Source organism: Rattus norvegicus, chromosome 20, assembly GCF_036323735.1.
Source record: "Rattus norvegicus strain BN/NHsdMcwi chromosome 20, GRCr8, whole genome shotgun sequence".
Lineage (NCBI taxonomy): Eukaryota > Metazoa > Chordata > Mammalia > Rodentia > Muridae > Rattus > Rattus norvegicus.
The window spans coordinates 9342913-9363711 of NC_086038.1; the positions used below are offsets into that span (position 1 = coordinate 9342913).

Sequence of the window (20799 nt, forward strand, 5' to 3'; positions counted from 1 at the left end):
GCTTTAGCCCCCAGGAACAATGTTGGGACAGGGAACAGATGCGGGAGGGAAAGGAGACACCAGGTGTGAGTCCTTTGAACGCTTGACCGTGAGTTAGCAGGAACCTGCAGTTATCAAAGAACCTGAAGGGGGAGCCCACTACCTACTCAATGCCTGTAATTAGCCTTGCTTAGCCTGTGGCAGGGATCCTATGGGAGCCAACAGTGGGTGGAGAAGGCTGGCACATGGCTTCTTACGGAGCCTGGGACACACACTCCAATTGCAGTGTTTTATGAGAAGTACACCCCGCCAGTCCACACCCCAGAGAAGCTGGAAAACAGTTCACAGAAGCGACCTCGGAGGCTCTTTCACAAACACTCAACATGGGGATATTTATTTCCAACTGCAAAACAACTGAGAGAGGGAGGGAGATTGCCAGGTGGTGGGTACCAGCCCCAGCTGACTGGTTTTAATTAAGGCACGCCTGGTGTGTCTGTAGTCTTCTATCTTCTCCCTCTTACTCCTGGAGGTCTAACTGTTCTTCATCAAAGTTCGGGTTTCCTGGGAAGAAAAGAAAACACCAGAAGAGCATAAAAGTTAATGATGTAAACAAGCAAGCAAAAACCCAAAGCCGAAAAAAAAAAACCAAAAAAACAAAAAACCCCAAAACAAAAAATGTTTACAACATTTTAAGCGTTTAGCCCTTGCCAAACAAACCCTGTTTCCTGCAGGCACTCAGGTCCCTAGGACCAACTCCTGAGCTAAAGCTCCTCCCCTTTCTCAGAGACCAGCACCCTCAACACCATCACGACCTTTCTTCCTTCCACATTGATTTTTTTTTTTATTTTTGGGGGGATCCGCATCTTCTACTGGACCCCCGCCCACCCGTTCTCACTTGAGCAACCAACTTGAGGCTTATGCTTCTCAAAGGACCCTCTGTCACACCCACAGATCTGAAGATCCAGTCCGAAGGCCCACCATGTGTCAAGAAAGGATGCTCGAGGGAGCTGCAGCCTCCTCCCCGTAACTCCCCCTGAGTTCAGGTTATGTGCCTTTTGTCTCTGCTTCTGTCTTTCCACTTACTTGGAGTTGACCCTTCCTAGAGATAGTTCCTGTTCTTGTCCCACCTCTCTGGGCAGCATCCCTAATACTCTATAGTGAAATTGTAGATGTGGGCAGATCTGGATGAGATCCCCACCTCTCCACCTGACACTGAGGGCTCCCGCAACCCAAAGCTGTATGCAAATGAGCAATGGAATTTTCGGGCTTTTAGGAACCCAAAGGAAGGATACAGGGCCGCTATTGCTCCAAGTGCCCACAGGACCCTGCAGGCATTGTACTCTGGAGGGGTCATTCTTATCCACTTAGGGAATGAGAGGATAAAGGTGAGCATTCCACCAGAGCCCGCTCAATGAATCCTGCAGTGTTCTTACACTGTTCACTTTAGCTATTGCCGGAAGAGCCTAAGTCCATGTGTGCGCTCCTACCAGTTACATAGAAAATGAGTTTTGCCTGGTTTTGTTGTTTCAGATTAAAAAAAAAAAAGGAAATATATTCATTCTTAATTTATAACCAAGATCTAGTTTTAAAGGGGCCCTGTGGTGGCTTGAATGAAAATGCCCCCTCATAGGCTCATAGTGAGTGGCATTATTAGGAGGTGTGGCCTTGTTGGAGGAAGTCACTGGGGGCAGGCTTTGAGGCTTCAGAAGCTCACACTGGACCCAGTATCTCTCTCTTGCTTCTGCCTTCCGATTCGGGTGTAGAACTCTTGGCTCCTTCTCCGGCACCATGTCTGCTTGTGTGTCACCATGCTTCCCGACACAATGCCAAGGGCTAAGTCTCTGAATAGTTTACCGGTCCCAATTAAATGTTTCCCTTTATAAGAGTTGCCATGGTCACAGTATCTCTTCACAGCAATAAAACCCCAACTAAAACAGTCCCTAAGCCCATGCCAGGGGAGCAGGCAGCCTTGGGTAGCCAGGCTGCCCCTAAGCTCTCTCCCTAAGAACAAGGTCCGATTTACCTCAGAAAGTGAGAGCCCCACCTGATCAAATCAAAGTAGCCTGTGGGGAAAGAGTTTTCAAAAGACTCCAAAGTCTCAGGTGGGATTCCTGCCCTCTGTGGATTACAAAGGTATAGGTTTACAGGTTGTCCCTCTAAACCAGTTTGACAGAACTATTCCCAGTCACATCTAGTTTTTTCCCTCTGGGGAGAGTGTTAAGGACCAGTCACACCAGGCCAGTTCCTGCCAAGGTCAGGCTCAAGTGCAGACAAGCTGGACTTCACATGAATCTACACTGGTCTCTCCAGGCTCCCTCCGATCCCTCAGACCAGCAGGAGGATAGCTCAGTAGAGGAGGAAGAAGCCTGTTCCTCCTAGGGTGCATAGCTGGACCCTCAAACTAGCCCCGCCCACCCCGAGGGGGCATGTATTCTTACCCTGGTCTAAGTCGTAACTGTTCTCCTGGCTCTCCTGCCTGAAGTCTATGTCTTCTTCGCCCGTCCTCGGCTCTGCGTCGACCTCAAAACCTTCTGCCTGGATGTCATCTGAGGGCTCACCAGCACCTGGGATGAAGACAGAATGAGATCACCAGGGAATATGGACGCAGGTCTGTGTGTCAAATGACCCTTCTGGTCTACCCAGCAATGTCTCCTGTTCTTTCAAGCATGGCCTTCTTTCCCACCCACCAAGTTCCAGCCCAGGCCTGGCCATCAGATCACCCTGGCCTGTCACCTGACTTTCTCAGCAAGACCACTATAAAATGCATACAGAGAAATGCTACCTCGATCCTTCTTCCAATGGGGACATCTGGTCCCATTTGCTATTGGCTGCCCAACCCAAGTCACGCCCAGAGTGAGGTGGTTCCAAGTGAATTCTGGCTATTGGAGAATCCCCCAGGGTTCCTAGGGCCTGCTTCATTTCTTTCTTTTTTTTTCCCCCCCCCAGAGCTGGGAACTGAACCCAGGGCCTACCACTGAGCTAAGTCCCCAACCCCCTAGGGCCTGCTTCATATCAGGACATCTTTTCTGTATAGTTGATTTTTTGCTCTTTTCCTCTACTCCCTGGGAGGTTCCCGTCCCAAACCCTTCCCCTTGTAACGTCCTGCACCCTAACTGACCCACTGGCCATTTCCCAGAGTACCCCGATATACCAAGTCCTGTGGACAGGTGTGTATGGTGCTTGCCCTGACAACCCCAGGGCAACCCTGAGAGCCACCGGGTGTTCCGTACCAGTAGCTCCCTGGACTTCTTCCTGCCCTTGTCCCTCAGCAGGAGGATGCTCCTCGGAGAGGGTTGGAGTCCACAAGGCCAATTCTGTGATTTTGAGAGCTTTCCATTTTGGAACGATACTCACTAATGTCTCTTCCTCCTCCTCCTCTTCACCTCTTTCCTATTTTAAGCCAAAAAAAAAAAAAAAAATCACAAAGCTGTCGACATTGCCGTCACTTGGTCTGGAAGATTAAATGACAAGAGGCAGACAGAATTCTGAACATCTGCTCGGTCGCTCAGAAATGAATTCTTCTATTTTCGTTCCCAGGGTTCTGAGTCCCTTCACCCATAGGGTGACACGAGTAATTCAAGGATGGGAGTGGCCAAGCCTGGCCTGCACCAGAGTCGCCCAGAAGGCTCTCTGAAACACATATGCTTCTAACTCGGCCGGTTGGGACTAGAAACTAATAATTGGCATAGGTTCTGGGTCAGGATTGGAGACGAATCATTTGCATAGGATCCCAAGTGACCCAGAGCTGCTGAGCCAAGGAGAATAGCCCCAAAGGGCACCTCTGCTCTGGCAATAGCTGACCTGCCCCAGATGGTGGGTGGCCCTTCCTTCAGCTGCTGGCAGTCCACAATTTATGGCTCATAACCTGGGTGCCTCCCACGGAAGCGACCCCTCCCATCAGCAAAGCCACAGAGCCAGAGCCCTAGGTTTCAGCCATCCCCATATCCCACACCTGCTGCATGGCTCTGATTCGGGTGGCTCCCAGCTTCAGAGCTGTCACAGCATGGGTCACCTCCTGCTTCCTCGACAGTTGACCCTTAAGTCAACTCCCAATAAGTGGTGTATGGGTGCCTCTGAGTGTTGAAGCTGATCTTTGTGTGATGATGTCAACTGTGCCCTACCCCCCAAAATGTGACCTTGTCCTAGCCCCCAGGACCTTAGAGCATGACCGTTTTGAAGATTAGGTGGTCCATGCAAAAAAGAGGTCATACTATCGGCAGTACTAAGGTATGCATTCCTCCCCCCCTCCCCCCCTCCCCCCCAGCTTAGCTCAAACTTTTTTTATTGTTTTGAGTTGTTTTTGTTTTTGTTTTTCTTTCCTTCTTTCTTGCGTTCTCTGGGAAAATGACTGAGTTTACAGCTTGCCTGCCCTGAGGTAGTTTTTTTGTTGTTGTTTTGTTTTATTATTTGTTTTATGTATACCAGTATACTGTAGCTGTCTTCAGACACACCAGATCCCATTACAGATGGTTGTGAGCCACCATGTGGTTGCTGGAAATTGAACTCAGGACCTCTGGAAGAGCAGTCGGTGCTCTTAACCACTGAGCCATCTCTCTAGCCTGTTTTTTTTTTTTTTTTTTGTTCTTTTTTTTTTCCGGAGCTGGGGACCGAACCCAGGGCCTTGCGCTTCCTAGGCAAGCGCTCTACCACTGAGCTAAATCCCCAACCCCCCCCCTTTTTTTTTAAACTCTAATAAAATTGTCCTTAATCATTAAAAAAAAATTCAAAACTTTTAACAGCAAGAATAAATAAGTCAAAGGCTCAAAGCTAGTACTAAGGCCAGGAAATTTTTACTAAACCTCATTACCCCCAGGCAACAGTCAGGCATTAACCCATCAGGAGCGCATACATGGACACCCCTTCCCACAATCCTTTACCTGAGGGACCAAAAATAATGATACTTGTGCCAGCCAGAGAAGGGCAACCTGCTATGAACATTCATTCTCTGTGTAGCAAAGGAACTTATTAATTAAGTAGGTTTTAAGGGCAGGCCACCCCTTGGAACGTGAATAGCCACCTGACTTCAGTACAGATAGTTACAGTGGCGTTCAGATGCCATTCTGGGGCTCAACACCTGCCGGACCTATGACATTGATCGCTCCGGCAGCTGGGCTGCCCAGTGGGATCAATGTGACCGAGCAGATATTTATTTCCCCCTTGGAAACGGAGGGGGAATGCGGGGGCGGGGGTTGCGGGGGCATCGACTCACCACATCTGTGAGGCGGTATTCACCGTGCTGTTCGCATCCCACGTCAAATACGTACTTTCCCGGGCCCACAGGCTACGGGGGAGAAAGGAATTCAGCGCACTTTATTCCTCAGAAGTTCTTCTGAGCAGAAAGTACAAAACACTTCCCAAGCACCAAAGCCGGAAAGCCCGCCCGGAAGGACCTCACTCGAGCAGAGTCCAAGAGGGGTTACAGAATGTTTTTGTCGACTGACAGCTAATGGAGGTGCTAAAAGGTTTTGGTTTTGCAGGTCCCAGCCTTGTTTTATTGCTTCATACAAGGAATGAGAAATAAATTCACTTTAGAACTTGTGATAAATCGGTGCCTGTGGGCAGACTCGCTAGAGGGGGGCTGGCTACCAACGCTTTGGTATGTTTGCTGTAGCACTGGACTTAGTGCAAAGCTATTTAGTGGTGGGGGCAGGGTGCACGTGTCATAGCATGTATGCGGCGGTCAGAGGACATCTTGCAGGAATCCATTCTCTCCTTCCACCATGTGGGTCGTGGGTATCAAATTCAAGTTGGCAGGCTTGGCATAGGGTACCTTTACCCACTGATCCATTTTACTGGCACCCAGGGGATTTTTTTTTTTTTTAAACAAAAACCTTGTCACAATTACACGCACTTGGACTCAGAAACCCAATGTGAACCGCTCCTCAGATTTACAAATGCCCCTGTCACCAGCTGTCAGCCTGATGTTTGATTTCACCTTGCACCATGAATGATAACGTCCCGGACTCCGTTACTGATGTGGACCGTTGCCATGCCAACACGCTGTGTTTTGACACCGTGTTTCACTCCACAGTTCAGACTGGCTCAGAGCCTCTTTGCTCTTGGTCTCAGTGGAGTCTGTAGACCCATCCCGCCACACTGGGTTTTCTAGTCATTGTGCTGCTTCTTATGAAATTAAATCTATTTTTTTTCTTTGCAAGTCTGTTGGGCTCTTTCCCTCGTTTCTGCACTGGCAGGCAGTCACCTGTTTTGATTCCTTTAGGAAGGCTCATGGTCACAATTTAAATATTCCTTCTAGAAAATACCTTTCTCCCTTTGCTGAAGGGCAAACCAATTTTACGGCTCCCTAGCCCTTTTATAAAGTGGTAAAGAACGGGCTGGAGAGATGGCTCAGCGGTTAAGAGCACCCGACTACTCTTCCAGAGGTCCTGAGTTCAATTCCCAGCAACCACATGGTGGCTCACAACCATCTGTAAAGAGATCTGATGCGGGTTGGGGATTTAGCTCAGTGGTAGAGTGCTTGCCTAGCAAGCACAAGGCCCTGGGTTCGGTCCCCAGCTCCGAAAAAGGAAAAAAAAAAAAAAAAAAAAAAAAAAGAGAGAGAGATCTGATGCTCTCTTCTGGTGTATCTGAAGACAGCTACAGTGTACTTATATATAATAAATGAATAAATCTTTTTTAAAAAAAGTGGTAAAGAACAAGGAAGACTTTTAAAATTACAACTCCTTGGCCGGGAGTTGACAGGAGTACATGTATCTTCTGTATCCCTCCCAGACTGTGCCCAGCGATGTGATTTGGGTTTTATCTAGTTATCTAGTTTCTCAGTTCCTTATTACCCCTCATTTCTTCATTCCTACCACAGGGATGGGAAACCATTTGAGAAAGAAACACTAACAAGTGCTAAGAGGGTGAAAGATGCTTGACCCCACCTGTAACCATGGAAACACAGTCGGAGGGGGTGTGACTGCACATGAGATTGGTGGGGGGAACCAAAGGATGTAGCTGATCAACCCAGTGTGAGGAGAACCTGGTGGAGATTTGGGTTCTGTTGTCGGTGAGGGTCGCGCAGCCTTTCAAGACAATGGGTGCTGTCTTGGGTGTTTGGAAGCGTCAGCCCTTGACACTCAGCCACCATTACCTAGCCGTGATGGCTCACCCTGGTTGTCAACTTGACACACCTGTGATGGAGGACCTTCAACTAAAGTGCCTACTTCATCAGATCGAACCGTAAACATGCGGGCTGTGCTCTTAGCTGTTAGTGGATGTAGGAACAGTCAGAATCCACTGTGGGCAGAGCCACGCCCAGGCGGGGGTGGGGGGTGGGGCTATATAAGAAAGGTTAGGTAAGGTAAGCTTAGCTGGAGAACAAGGTGCTATGTAAGCCGTGTTCCTCCAGGTCAAGCTCCCCCTCACCTTCAGTTCGTGAGCTCATTTCCCTCAAAGACGGACCGTGACCTTTTAAGATGAAATAAATCTTTTCCTTCCCAAGTTGCATGTGGTCGTGGTGTTTAACCCACCACGGCAGAAAGGTAACTAGGACTCTACGTAAGTGCATTTTAGCAACTACCAACTTAAGTATGAAGGTCTTAACCGGCTTCATTACGGAGGCGGGTACCACCTGTCTGTAAGCCGGCCATTGTCTCCAGGTGAGGGGAGGGGAGGGGAGGGGAGGGGAGGGGAGGGGAGGGGAGGGGAGGGGAGGGGAGGGGAGGGGAGGGGAGGGGAGAGGTTGGGGGGAGGGGACACGGAACCAAATGTAGATTAGGCCCATTCAAAGTTCCCTGCCCTGTGAGGGTCAGAGGGAGGGGATGCCCTCACCCTGCACCGGGAAAATCTGCTGGGGTGGGGGGGATTCTGTTTCTCTGGGCAGATGGCTTGCTTGTGATGTAGAACTGAATGGCCCTCTGAGCCAGGGAAGGAACTCTGTCTAGACCGGGGGTGGGTAGGGGAGGGGGGGCTCCTCAGAATTTTATTCCACATGGTCAGACGTGCGGAATGATAGCAGATGTCTCTCTGTGTCCTGGTACCTCGGGAACTTGCAAAACTGATTCTGCGTAAGCTGATGTGTAAGTATGCGTGGTCCTGAGGTCCTGAGGGAGGGCCGAGAGAGGGGCAGCCACGGGGGACTGGGATCCTAGCACAAGGCGCTTTATAATGTGGCTGTTCTTGCGTGGTTTGTGTAACCGTAAGCTTTTTTTTACACTTAACTGGCGGAGTGAAGCCTCCAGGTTTACTGTCTCATTTCAGGCCGGCTAGCCTAACATACTGACTTCTCCAACAGTTGGGTCTCAAGTCCCATAACACATAAATGACCTGGAGCTCCCGGGCATGATGAAAGTAGGTAATTATACCCCACATTGGCTTCTATGCCAGTCCACTCAGCAAACTCTCTCTTTTAGGGAGTCTTCCTCCAACCCAGCCCAACATTCCCAGGAATACCTGGGTAGAAGGCTCACAGTTACTGGTTTTCCCCTCGGCCAAAGCTGAGCCCACCAAATGGGCAGTGGGTCAAAATGTGGAGGTCCCCAGACCCAGGGTGCATAGAGCCCTCCCCAACCAGGAGAGGCAGGCTAGGTCTCTGGCATGAGGGGGAGCCCTGGGGTCCCCGTCCCATTCGACATGATTTACCAGAGGGCAGACAGCACACCCAGCCAGTGGAAAATGCTCTGGTATCAAGGGCACTGGCCTTAAGAGACACACAAAGTGTTTCTGAGGCCATGGGAAACAGGCCCAGCATTCTGCCTTCCACACACACCCCCTCCCCACCCCCTACACCCCGATCTGTGCTCTGTGAGCCTCAGACTAGCTCAGAATGGAGCACAGCCATCCTCTGCTGGTGGGAATGGAGGACTCCTCTGAGGGTTTAGTGTTGGCACACAGCACGCCGACTTACGTTTTTGTTTATGAACTTGCCCTGGTACCTGTGATTCAGGTGGATGAGCTCGGCGGCACCCTCCTGCTGCCCGTGCACCCAGGTACCGACGTACTTACTGCCGGTCTCCGCGTAGAAGTAGGTGCCTTGCCCGTGCCTGGTGAAGACAAGACAAGGCCACTTGGTCACTGTCCGGGTTGGAGAACTGACCTTAGGACAGACGGGGAGCTAAGTAGAGGCCAGCTCACGGGCATCGAGTTTCCCCTCAGAGGCTTGGCATGCCGCCCACACATGGGACATTAAGAGAAGTAATGGGCTAGCATCATCTAACGCACAGAGGCCAACTGTCTGCACACAAACTGCTTTCCCCATGCAAATGCAGGGCTGTTTGATCTCCCCTAGATTGGCCCTCTGTGTCTTCACTCCCTGGGGCTTCTGGACAGAGGATCCCACTGATGGGACACGGGAATGTCCCCTCTCCCCTTCTCGACAGCACCTACACACCTTCCCCACAGCATGGAACCTTCTTAAGTGGGTATCGTCCTGTGCTTACACAGATGGACCCCCAAGACTGCAGGAAGAAGCCAAACCTTTGATGATTGAACCACTCCCCTGTGTAGGTGTCATTATTGACGTAGTAGTAAACGCCATGGCCATGCCTCTGGTCGTCAGCCCACTCCCCTACAAAGGACAACACACACTCATTAAAAGTGAGTTGGAAAGAACAGACCGATGTCATCGCCCCTGCTAGCCCAGCAGTAGCCAAGCTTCAGAACCATAAGGGCTGCCTCTCTCCTGACTTCCTGCCTCTGCACCCCTTCCTCTTGTGCCAGCTGGCTAAGGAGGGTCCAGTTAGGGGCTCAGGGTCACAGATCTGGCGGGTGGATGCGCGTCATGTGAGCTCCTAGCGTCTTCATTCTTTCACAGGCTGATGGGCACACGGTGAGGATTCAAACAAGCTTGTCTGATCCACTGTAGGGATCCCAGCCACATTCCATCAGCCTTAGAGGTGCCTTCACTGTCTCCCACCTGGACACTTGGTTCCAAGGCTGCCCTTCTCGCCTGCTCCTTCAGTCTACCTCACACACTCCTTCTTGTGACCTGGTTGGTCCTGCCCATGTCCCTCCATGTGGTAGCTCCTGATAATCCCTCATGCATCGACACGTGTCATTGGGAAAAGAGCAAGAAACGAGGAACGTGGCATTATGACGAGGTCGGCGGCAACAAACCATGCTGTCAGTCACATGGGGATTTGAAATCGGTCTCTCAAAAACTCCTTAACTCTCACAGCTCACACAGGGAAGAAACCAACCAGTGGATTCCCGAGGCAGACATTCCCTAAAATGTCACATATGAGCAATGGCAAAACCAGCATCGGGATGGAACTTTCTAGAATACTGCTTTCTAGACTACTACCCCGTAGAACTTTCTAGAATGGAACTACAAATAATTAAAAACTAACTGAGATCATTTGGTTTAAAGAGAAAAGAGGCCATTCCATCTTCTATTGTCTCTACAGAAAACAATGCATGCTGTTTTTATACAGAAAGAATATTGGCTAACATGGGCGGAAGTCGCCTGCCTGGAGTGTGGGAGGCCTCAGATTCGATCCCAGCGCAGCAGAAAAGCCAAAACAGTGGTGAAGGAAAGCTGTCCTAGAATTCTACAAGGATGTCAGTCATTAATTAAAAATATATACCTTTTTTTGGGAATTTAAAATTGGTTTATTTCAATTTGCCATGACAAATAAAAATTCATCTTTACAGCAACTTTCTATCCTTTTCCTTAAAGAGGAGCCTAGAATGTGTGCAAACTTCTGGCTTACACAAACACTAGAACCATTTGCACGCACACTATGCTAACAAAATGTTAATTACCCGAATTGCTTGTTTCCATGACCAAACCTCAAAGTTTATCAAAAAAATGGGGATTCTATAGAACTTTCCTCACTTCTCCCATTTCACCTTAACAATGACAATATTCTGGCTGCCTCATGAGCTGGGAGAACGGCTGTACAAAGGGACAACATACGTCTCCCACGAGCTTCCGCCAGATGAAGACAGAGGCCAACAAGGGTGTGGTCCGAAGCCCGGGGCAGAGGCAAGAACAGGCCCTCAAAGGTGAATGACAGCTCAGCACAGACATTCAAACATGGAGAGATGGGGACCACGACTGCTACAGGTTCAGAAGGCACTAGGTCCCACGATAAGATGTGAGACAGGGACACGTGGGAAACCCCAAAATTAAGGTAATTCACTAAAATATACATTTGGCGCCAGGTGTGTAGTGACCATGAGACCAGGTGTGTAGTGACCATGAGACCAGGTGTGTAGTGACCAGGTGTGTAGTGACCATGAGACCAGGTATGTAGGGACCATGAGACTAGATGTGAAGTGACCATGAGACCAGGTATGTAGTGACCATGAGTCCAGGTGTGTAGTAACCATGAACAAAGATCTAATGGGCATTTGGTGGCAGCGTTGTGGCTGTGTCTGCAGCATCCGCCAGGTTCTGTGGTAGAATATTCCCATTGAGGCCAATTTGGAGCTGTTTATGGAGCTGCAAGAAGTGCAAAATTGGCTTCTGTGAGCTACTTGGAGCGGCTCCAGCACGCCCTGGGACCAAGTGGCAACAACCAGAAGTTACTTCATCTGCCCCCCCCACACACACACCGAAAAAAGACTATAACAAAACAAACAAACAAAAAACAAACAAACAAGAAAAAAAACGAGCCCATCTCTCTCCTCCTGACCTTGGAAACTGGGCTCAAGGCTGGCGAGACAAGAAAAATGTTGTGTGCTCTGCAGAGTCTTTTCAAAAGTGAAAGAGGACATTTAAACCGCAAACACACCAGGTTTCTGGTCGGTGAGGACCGGAGAGCACATGCCACACCCCTTGAGAAACTTGTGGGAGGCTCCGCCCAGCCTAGGAAACCCTGTGCAATGGGGCGGGGCTTCTCAGAGGAAGATGGCCTATTCCTGCTGCAAGTTTCAACGACCAGGAGTCAAGGCTCCTGAATGGCATTTGGATGGAAACAGTCTTGCTTTAAATTTGCACGTAACTTTTTTTTTTCTTTTGAAAAATTCTGGACAGTTCTCTCCTATTCCCACCACTCCTGGTCTCGTCACTGGAGCATTAAAGGGAGGGAATTACTATCTCAAAATCCCCTGAGTGAGATTAGAGGAGGCTTTGGGTTGGGAAGGCATGCGTGACCAGCTTCACAGGAACAGAAGCTCCTCAGCGTCGGACCCCTCTGGAACTCACGCTGCGCACCCTTTCATCCGACTGTTCATCGGCATGGTTTGTAGCATCCTTTAAAACGAACAACAGTTTCCAAGAGTTCTGCAAGCTGTAAGGGGGGACCATCATCAGACCCGAGACAGGGTTAGGAGAACACCTAGTTGGCACTGAGCTGGACAGAAGTGTCAAGTACCCTAGAAACATCCACCATGACCTCTGCATCTGAGTTTGGGGGCGGGGGTGGGGGTGGGGGGTCTCATAAGGACAAGTCTTCTTGAGGCTCTGGTAGCTGGTGCCATGAACTGCTGACTTCTTGGAAAGCCGTTGCCTGCTGAGCTGGAGAACGGCTTGGTGTGGACACCCACACTTGAGCTCACAAGTCTTATGAATAGACTTTTCTCTTCGGTTGATTCATCTCCATGTTATGAATTCCTGATGTGCTGGGCAGTGGCCATGTCTTTAATCCCAGTACTTGAGAGACAGAAGCAGAGGCAGGTGGATCGCTGTGAGTTCCTGGCCAGCCTGGTCTACAAGGGAGTTCCAGGAGAGCCAAGACTACACAGAGAAACCCTGGAGACAGGAAGCCAGAGGGGGAAGGGAGGAGGGAGAGGGAAAGGGGAGGGGGTAGAGAGAGAGACACAGAGACAGATACAGAGACTGAGACAGACTAAGAAAAAGACTGAGTTCCTAATATCTCTCCCTTGGGCTGAGACCGTTCCCACACTTGGGGATGTCTTATAGCAGAGCACCTCCTTTTCACCTAATCTTCATGCCTAAGTCTATATTAAAATATCTTTTTTTTCTTTTCTTTTTTTCTTTCCTTTTTTCCCTTTTTTTCCGGAGCTGGGGACCGAACCCAGGGCCTTGCGCTTGCTAGGCAAGCGCTCTACCACTGAGCTAGATCCCCAACCCCTATTAAAATATCTTTAATAAAACACCCAACTCTGTTTCAAAAAAAAAAAAAAAAGAATTCCCAAACCCCTCCCCGCCCTTAATATACTTTATGTGTAACCTAAATTGTATTAACGTCTACACTAAGATCAAAAGTGACAACAAAATTATGCTCACAGGGATCTGGGGAGAATTAAATTAAGCCCTAAATCAAATTGTTCAAAGCTCATTAAAAAGGCAGATGGCGCTTCTGGTTGACCAAGCCTGCTAAGGTTTAGGAAGAACAGTTTAAGTTCCATGTCTATAATACAGAGGGCAGGAATGCCTCTACCCCATCTCAGAGTCTGGCAGAATTCTCTTACTTTACTATCTGTTCTTTTTAGGTTTTGTTTTATCTTTGTTTAACTACTGTGGTTCGGCTAGGTGTCTCCCAAAGGCCGTGTGTTGGCTTGGTCCTCAGCCATAGTACTATTGGGAGGTGTGGAATCTTTGAACGATAGAAGCTGGTGGAAGCAGTCAGGTCACCGGGGACATGCCCATCCCCACTCCCACTGTTGCCTGGCTACCATGAGGCGAGCAGCTGGGTCTGTCAAAGAAAGACTTCCCCCACGATGCTCTCTGCCTTGTCGCAGGCCTAAATGGAACATGGCCACATCTATGGACTGAAATCAGGTGCTGAAGAGATCCGTCCAGAGATTCGGAGTCCTTGCTGCTCTCGCAAAGAGCCCAATTCAGTTTCCCCAAACCCAGAACCATCTATAACTCCAGTGCCAGAGGCTCCAATGCCCTCTTCTAGCTTCTGTGGACATTTTATTGTGAACACATTTCACTGGCATACATGCAGGTAAAAGCCCCATGCATGTAAAACGCCCACGCACATAAAATAAAAAAAAAAGTCTTAAAACCTCTGAAATCAAATTATGCCTTCCTTTCCTTGAAGATGAATACATCAGGTGCTAGTGGTGGGTCAGGGGGTAGAGAAAAACCCAGACACTTCCTGCCTTCTCCCTTCCTGGCTCTGGGATTAGACTTGGACCCACCAGGTGGCAGCCGTACATAGGGCCCAGAAGTTCTCAGAAATAAGAGTCTTCCTGAGGCACAGCATGGGAGACTGGCAAAGACATCCTAGTAAGGCAAAATGCCCAGATGAAGAGAACCACCCCCCACCAAAGGTCTAAAGAAACATGATCATCAGAAGAGGGATTGGACAAAACCAGAAAACAACAAAGACCCCTTCAGAGGGAGGATGTGACAAGCTGTCATGGATCCAAGCCTACCCATAGTCTGTGCCCAACCAGGGAGGCTCCTTCACTTACTCCAAGTCTCTGACTCGCAGGAGGGCTACCTACAGGACCAGCCGTGCGGGTCGCTTAATCAGAGGTTTGGTTACTTAAAAGACAATAGCCTCTGTGACAATATTAGGAAGGAGAACAATTTGTTTCATTGACTGGCAGGTCCAGTGAACTTGACGAGTTCTTGTATACCTTGTATGCTTTAGTACCGTGAACAGACAAGTTCAACAGTAAATACAGCCTGTACAGGGGAACAAGAATGAGAACCAGAAAAGGCTTCGCCTTACCTTCATATCTGGAACCATCTGGATAGACAAAGGTACCTTGTCCATGCTTCTTATTTTTAACATAGTCGCCAACGTACCGGGCCCCATTCTTAAATTTGTAGGTGCCCTGAAACACATCAACGATACAGTGCACACTGGTCCTAGGTCCCACATACACTAAGACGATATTTAATTGAAGAAACCAGTTCCCTCTGTCACCCTTTCTGACCTGGCCATGTCTTTTTCCAGACTCATAGTTTCCTTCATATGTGTCCCCGTTGGGCAACCGTGCCTTCCCATGTCCGTGCCGCTCTCCCAGTTCATTGCGCTCTCCTTCGTATTCCTGGGCAAAAGAAATCAAGCTAATTGTGGCTGCTGTTCCAAGCACATGCCAAGCAGTTTACAGCTGTTGTCCCACTGAAGTCTTCCAACCTTGGGCACTGTGTGCATACTGGAGAGGCAGGTAACAAAGCGTTGTGGGCGGAGCCCTGGTCTAAGGTCTCACAGTTAGTGTGGGTATCCATGGTGGGAGCCTCACTCCCTTCAAGCATCTGAGAGAATGTGATTCATTATGCTAACCCTGACACTGTAAACACAACCAATGTACATAAAACACTCCGAGAACTGTACCATCCTAGGGATACATGTAGAGAACACGTGCAGGTGAAACAGGTCCCCAGCCTGCACAGACACCTCCCAGGTCACTTTCTCCAGTCATTCAGGACTTAAAGAGCAAATGCCCTCCATGGGTTTCCTAGACTGACCGCTTTCTGCAGACAAATTGGACCCAGAGACTAGAAAGATGGCTCAGTGGGTAAGAATGTTGGCTGGTCTTGCAGAGAACCCAAATGGAGTACCCGGCATCCAAACGGTGGCTCACAGTCAGCTGTAACTCTAGTTCCAGAGGACTCAGTGCCCTCTCTTGGCCTCCTCAGTCACTACATGCATGTGATACAGAGATATACATGCAGGGGAAAAAACATCCATACACCCAAAATAAAAGAAATTAATATTTTTAAAAACCCCAAAATTAAAAGTAACTAACCCAATCTGAAATTTCTATAAAGCTATCTTATAAGTAGATTAGAATGGGGATGGATCTCAGTAGTAGTGAAACTGCCTACCCAGCATGTACAAGACCTTGGGTTTCACCCCTTCACACACACACACACACACACACACACACACACACACACACACACACACAGACCGAGAGACAGAGACAGATACACATAGACACACAAACACACACAGAGAGACAGACAGAGACAGACACCCAAGCACACACACACAAATGTACACACACACAGAAAGAGAGAGCACATATAGGCACACAGAGAGACCAAGACAAACACACACATGCACACACACACACACACACACAGACCGAGAGACAGAGACAGATACACATAGACACACAAACACACACAGAGAGACAGACAGAGACAGACACCCAAGCACACACACACAAATGTACACACGCACACAGAAAGAGAGAGGCACATATAGGCACACAGAGAGACCAAGACAAACACACACATGCACACACACACACACACACACACACACACACACACACGCGCGCGCGCGCGCGCACGACTTTTGCAAGTAGTACCACTTGTAGAGGCTGAACCAGGATTGCAGGGTCACTTGAGCCATGGGGTTGAAGGGCACATCTGAGTCCCAGAGCAGATCCCTGCCCCCCACTCTAAAACCAAGGGAATAAAAAAGTAATACAAGCTTGCACTTCTCCCCACCCCTTCCCCCTATACTTTTCAAGATGAATGTTCTCTGACTCACACACATGGATGTAGTGCATATAACATATACTAAAATGGCCGGAGCATTCAGTAATGATGCAGCATGGCTAGCTTATAACATCTTGCTGCAAACTTTCAACATACACAATGACATGACATATTATTACATTTCAGTTGTCCCTTATAAGCTCATATATCTACACACCGATTCCCTGCTTTGTGGTACTGTGTGGGGAGACTACGGAACCTTTGGGAGGTAGAGGCTTGCTGGAGGAAGGTACATCACTAGGGACGGACTTTTGAGTGTTTGTAGTCTCACACCACTTCCTGTCTGTGCTCTCTGCTTGCATCTGAAGATGTCAGCCCTCAACTTCCTGTTCCTGCCGCCATGTCTGCCCCTTTGCCTGCCTCCTCACTATGACAGACTCCTACCCCCCTGGAACCGTAAGTCCAAATAAACTCTTCCTTCCACGAGCCATGGTGCCTGGTCACAGTAACAGAAAAGTTACTAAACCCACACCGTACAGAGTCCCTGCGCCCATCCTGGAGGTCTCCCGCTATGGCCAACACTGAGTCACAGAAGTGGACCCCTGTACTCATCTCAGGGACCTCCCAGTATGCCCAACACGGACTGAGCTGTCTGGATGACCAACAGAGAAATTCTTTAAGTTGACCTAAAGGTGGTTTGATGCCATAACTATAAGCTTAGACACGTTACAGGTCAGTAGGAGCCGGCAGGGAACAAACCGGAAACCCTGATGACCGGACTGTGTGAATTGAATATCTGCAGAAACAGACTGTAAATTAGTGACCTCCATCTGTGTGTGTATGTGTGTGTGTATTATGTGGTGTGTTGTGTGTAGTGTATGTGGTGTGTAGTGTGTATGGTGTGTGTGTGGCATGTGTAGTATGTGTGGTGTGTGGTGTGTAGTATGTATGGTAAGTGTGTGTGTAGTATGTGGTGTGTAGTGTGTGTGGTGTGTAGTGTGTGTGGTATGTAGTTTGTGTGGTCTGTGTGGTGTGTGTGATGTGTGTAGTGTGTAGTATATGTGGTGTGTAGTGTGTGTGTGGTGTATGTGGTGTGTGTGATGTGTGTGTGGTGTGTAATGTGTAATGTGTGTAGTGTGTGTGGTGTGGTAGGTGGGGTGTGTGTGTAGTGTGTAGTGTGTGTGGTGTATAGTATGTGTGGTGTGTAGTGTGTGTGGTGTTTGTGTGTGGTGTGTAGTGTGATGTGTGTGTGGTGTGTATGGTGTGGTGTGGTGTGTGTGGTATGTGTAGTATGTGTGGTGTGTAGTGTGTGTGATGTGTGTGTGGTATGTAGTTTGTGTGGTCTGTGTGGTGTGTGATGTGTGTAGTGTGTAGTATATGTGGTGTGTGCAGTGTGTGTGTGGTGTATGTGGTGTGTGTGATGTGTGTGTGGTGTGTAGTGTGTGTGTGGTGTATGTGGTGTGTGTGATGTGTGTGTGGTGTGTAGTGTGTGTGTGGTGTATGTGGTGTGTGTGATGTGTGTGTGGTGTGTAGTGTGTGTGTGGTGTATGTGGTGTGTGTGATGTGTGTGTGTGTGCGTGTGCGTGCGTGTGCGTGCGTGTGTTCATTCAGTAAGGTGGATATGTCCATGTGGGTGTTTGCTCATGTGAATGTTCATGCTCATCTATAGGGGCCAGAGATTGACATGTAATGTCTTCTTCAAGTCTCTCCACCTTATTCTTTGAAACTGTCTCACTGAAGTTGGAGCTAGGCTGGCCAGCCGGCAAGCGCCAGGGATCCTCCTGTGCCCGGCTTTTTACACAGTGGTACCTGAACTCAGGCCCTCGTGCTGTTCAGCAAGCACTTTACTGACTGAGCCATCTTCCCTGGGGGAACTTTTACAAGTAGAACCCGAAGAAACCAGTGAGGAGATCTGCCAGATTGGAAAGGAGGCAGCTAAGCCAGGATGCATGTTGCAATCTCAGATGCAATACCAGCCTCCAGCTAATGGCATGGAGACCTTGAGGTCTAGATGTCGCACTTGAGAATGTCCTTCTTTGCACTGGCTCCTGGGAGCACAGGACTCCCAGGCATTGTGGCACCTTCACACTGACCAGGCTGTTCCAGCACATAGATGAAGAAGCTAAGACAGGATGCCCAGGGCCTGCAAAGAGATCTGAGCGGGTACCAACAGTACAGAGCAGGGACTGGGTTCTTCAGTTGATGCTCAAAGCGCTTTGCTCACACACAGCGGGCCTATCCCCCACTCTGTCAGCCAGGGCGTGGTCATCCTCTGGTTTAAGGATAAACAGCCGGCCCACAATGCACTCACGTAGGAGCACAACACTGGCTGTGGGTCCTTTGCCTCCCCTCTGCTGTCTACACAAGAGAAGTGATTCCAATGGCTTGGGATGGTTCAGAGAAACTGATTCCAAACCCACGTGGTGAGATCTTGAGAGCCCGGGGCACCTCAGCCCGTGCGGGAGTTGTCAGGAAGCAACCTTTACTCACGCCCTCTGCTTAGAAATCTTCGCCTTTAATGGGAGGCGGGATGGGAGCGGGGAAGGGGGGGTGGAAACAAGACGTCACGGCGTTTCACCTTTCAGAGCGACTTCCTGGACGCAGCGCCGCCACTGTGGCCAGCGTGGTCCTGTCCCCGGCCTCTCGGCCCTCTGATCCCCACGCCTCCCGCTCCGGAGCTGCGGCGCACCCCAGGAGTCCCTCCCTGGTCAGGAGCTCTCACCCCAAGATCGTTCTCTCCCTCCTCCTCTAACTCCTCAGAGCCCAGGTCCGACATGATCTGGTCTCAGACAGGATCTCCGGAGCAGCGTCTCTATCAAGCAGGTACCAGCCACCCCCACCCGCGTCCCGCGTCGTCATGGAGACGCTGCCCGCCCCACTTGGCTCTCTGCCTGGAAGGGTGGCGGGAAAGGGCCGCAAGAGAAGCGTGGGAGGAGCCAAGGGCTGGAATAGTGTCCTAGCAACTGGAAGGGTATCTCTGCCAATCGCCGCCCGGGACGAGGGGGGGCGGGGCCTTGGCAGATCTGACCGTCTAACCTGAGCTGTGTCACCGGCCTCTGGAATGTCCTTACTGATCTGGTTTGTGGGCTCTACAAGGAATCACCTAAAAAGCGGACCCCCATTGGGACGAGAGGTGCATCTCAACTCTGGGCCTTGCCTTTCAGTCCCTTGGGTCCTCCGTGGATGCTGCAAGGACCCTCCCAGGTCTTGAGGTGTTCGTGGTCTCTAGATGACAGGAACTCAAGTCTTTTCTGTTTCCTGTCAACACGTATACACTGGACGATGAACTCTGACCACTTAAGCAGATGCTCGCACACACTGCCCCGGGTCAGGGTTTAGCATCTCAACTAACTCAGGTTACCTCTGGGCCTTCACTTGCAGGAGAGCTATATTCGTTCTACTCTGTCCTCTGGTGCCTGCAGACTTCCTCTCAAAGGTCCAGCCTGCTCATTCACTGACTGTCTCTTACAGATAGATCTCCTCTTGGGGTCCCTCCAGTGCCACATTCCACCCTGCAAGGACCCTCTGGGTCCCCTTCAACCCCTATACTGTCATTCCAAGCTCAGACCTTCCTGCTCCCCCACTGAGCCAGTCTTTCTGTCCCAGTACCTGGCCTCCTAACAGTCTCACAGTTTTCTCTGTACAGAAACCCAAACACACACAGCCTCTCTCTATGTCCCCAAGCTCCCCCTCCCTGCACTAGCTACATTGCAAACAAACCAAACCACCCAAACCTCCAGTCCCTACTTCTGGCTTCTGCCTGGTCCAGCCCAGCCAGCTCCCTGGAATACCTGCTTCCCCACACTTGAAAGCACACCAAGACATCTTTGTTTGGTTGGTTTTTTCCCCCAAAGATTGGCTAAAAAGCTGCCTCCCCACGTGATAAAATGTAAAACATAACTTGGGACAATTAAAAATGCTAATGTGAGGGGTTGGGGATTTAGCTCAGTGGTAGAGCGCTTGCCTAGGAAGCGCAAGGTCCTGGGTTCGGTCCCCAGCTCCGGAAAAAAAAATGCTAATGTGCCGTGATGTGCATGCAGTATTCTGATTAACACACACACACACACACACACACACACACACACACACACCACACACACACAGGGCCGATTTCCACAGACACAGCAACACAGCCACTGTAATCACCACCACCACCACCACCACCACCACCACCACCACCACCACCACTACCACCACCACCACCCCAGGTGCTACCTTTAGAATCTGCTGTTCACACTCCTAGGGAACTGTCCATGCCACTGTGACAGTTAATTTTGGTTGTCAACCCGACACACTCGGGAAGAAGGGATCTCAATTGAGGAATTGTATCCTGGTCTGTGAGGATGTCTGTGGGTGTGGTTTTCTTACTTGCTAGTTGGTGGAGGAGAACACAGCCCACTGTGGGCGGTCCCATCTCTAGGCTGCATAAGAAGGTCGCAGTGCAGCAAGCCAGAGGGAATGAGCCAGTAGGTGGCGCCCCTCCTGGGTCTCAGCTTTGCTTCTTTCTCTGGTTCCCCTCAAAAGATCAGTTATGGTCTGCAGCCTGTGAGCCA

The 20799-nt window shown here is 49.8% G+C and overlaps 2 protein-coding genes across 3 annotated transcripts in view; one reads left to right on the top strand and one right to left on the bottom strand.

Moving 5' to 3' along the window:
• Positions 1-345: 345 nt before the first annotated feature.
• Positions 346-19076, bottom strand: Rsph1 (radial spoke head component 1). 2 transcript variants are annotated; one of them, NM_001012176.1, is made up of 9 exons: positions 18969-19076; positions 14728-14841; positions 14520-14625; positions 9400-9490; positions 8831-8966; positions 5189-5260; positions 3210-3369; positions 2418-2543; positions 346-540 (listed from the first exon to the last, which is right to left on the bottom strand). In NM_001012176.1, exons 1-9 carry the CDS (start codon positions 19020-19022, stop codon positions 497-499), a joined length of 903 nt encoding a protein of 300 aa, NP_001012176.1. In that variant the 5' UTR covers positions 19023-19076; the 3' UTR covers positions 346-496. The 2 variants fall into 2 exon arrangements, with proteins under 2 accessions (NP_001012176.1, XP_063135301.1); XM_063279231.1 differs by lacking the exons at positions 14520-14625; positions 14728-14841; positions 18969-19076 and adding an exon at positions 11562-12158.
• The window catches only part of Slc37a1 (solute carrier family 37 member 1), a 73495-nt gene continuing 71516 nt past the window's right edge, over positions 18821-20799 (top strand). Inside the window, exon 1 of the mRNA XM_039098542.2 lies at positions 18821-19069. The gene's annotated coding sequence lies outside the window, so the exon portion shown is untranslated. The remainder of the gene's footprint in view (positions 19070-20799) is intronic.

What these genes read in the sequence shown, in the direction of transcription:
- Rsph1 (NM_001012176.1), bottom strand. Translation starts at nt 19,022, where the DNA reads ATGTCGGACCTGGGCTCTGAGGAGTTAGAGGAGGAGGGAGAGAACGAT. An exon ending in AGATGGTTCCAGATATGAAG is followed by an intron (nt 9,491 to 14,519) that starts GTAAGGCGAAGC and finishes TGTCCTTTGTAG; the next exon opens with GGGAGTGGGCTGACGACCAG. An exon ending in CAGTTACGACTTAGACCAGG is followed by an intron (nt 541 to 2,417) that starts GTAAGAATACAT and finishes TTTTCTTCCCAG; the next exon opens with GAAACCCGAACTTTGATGAA.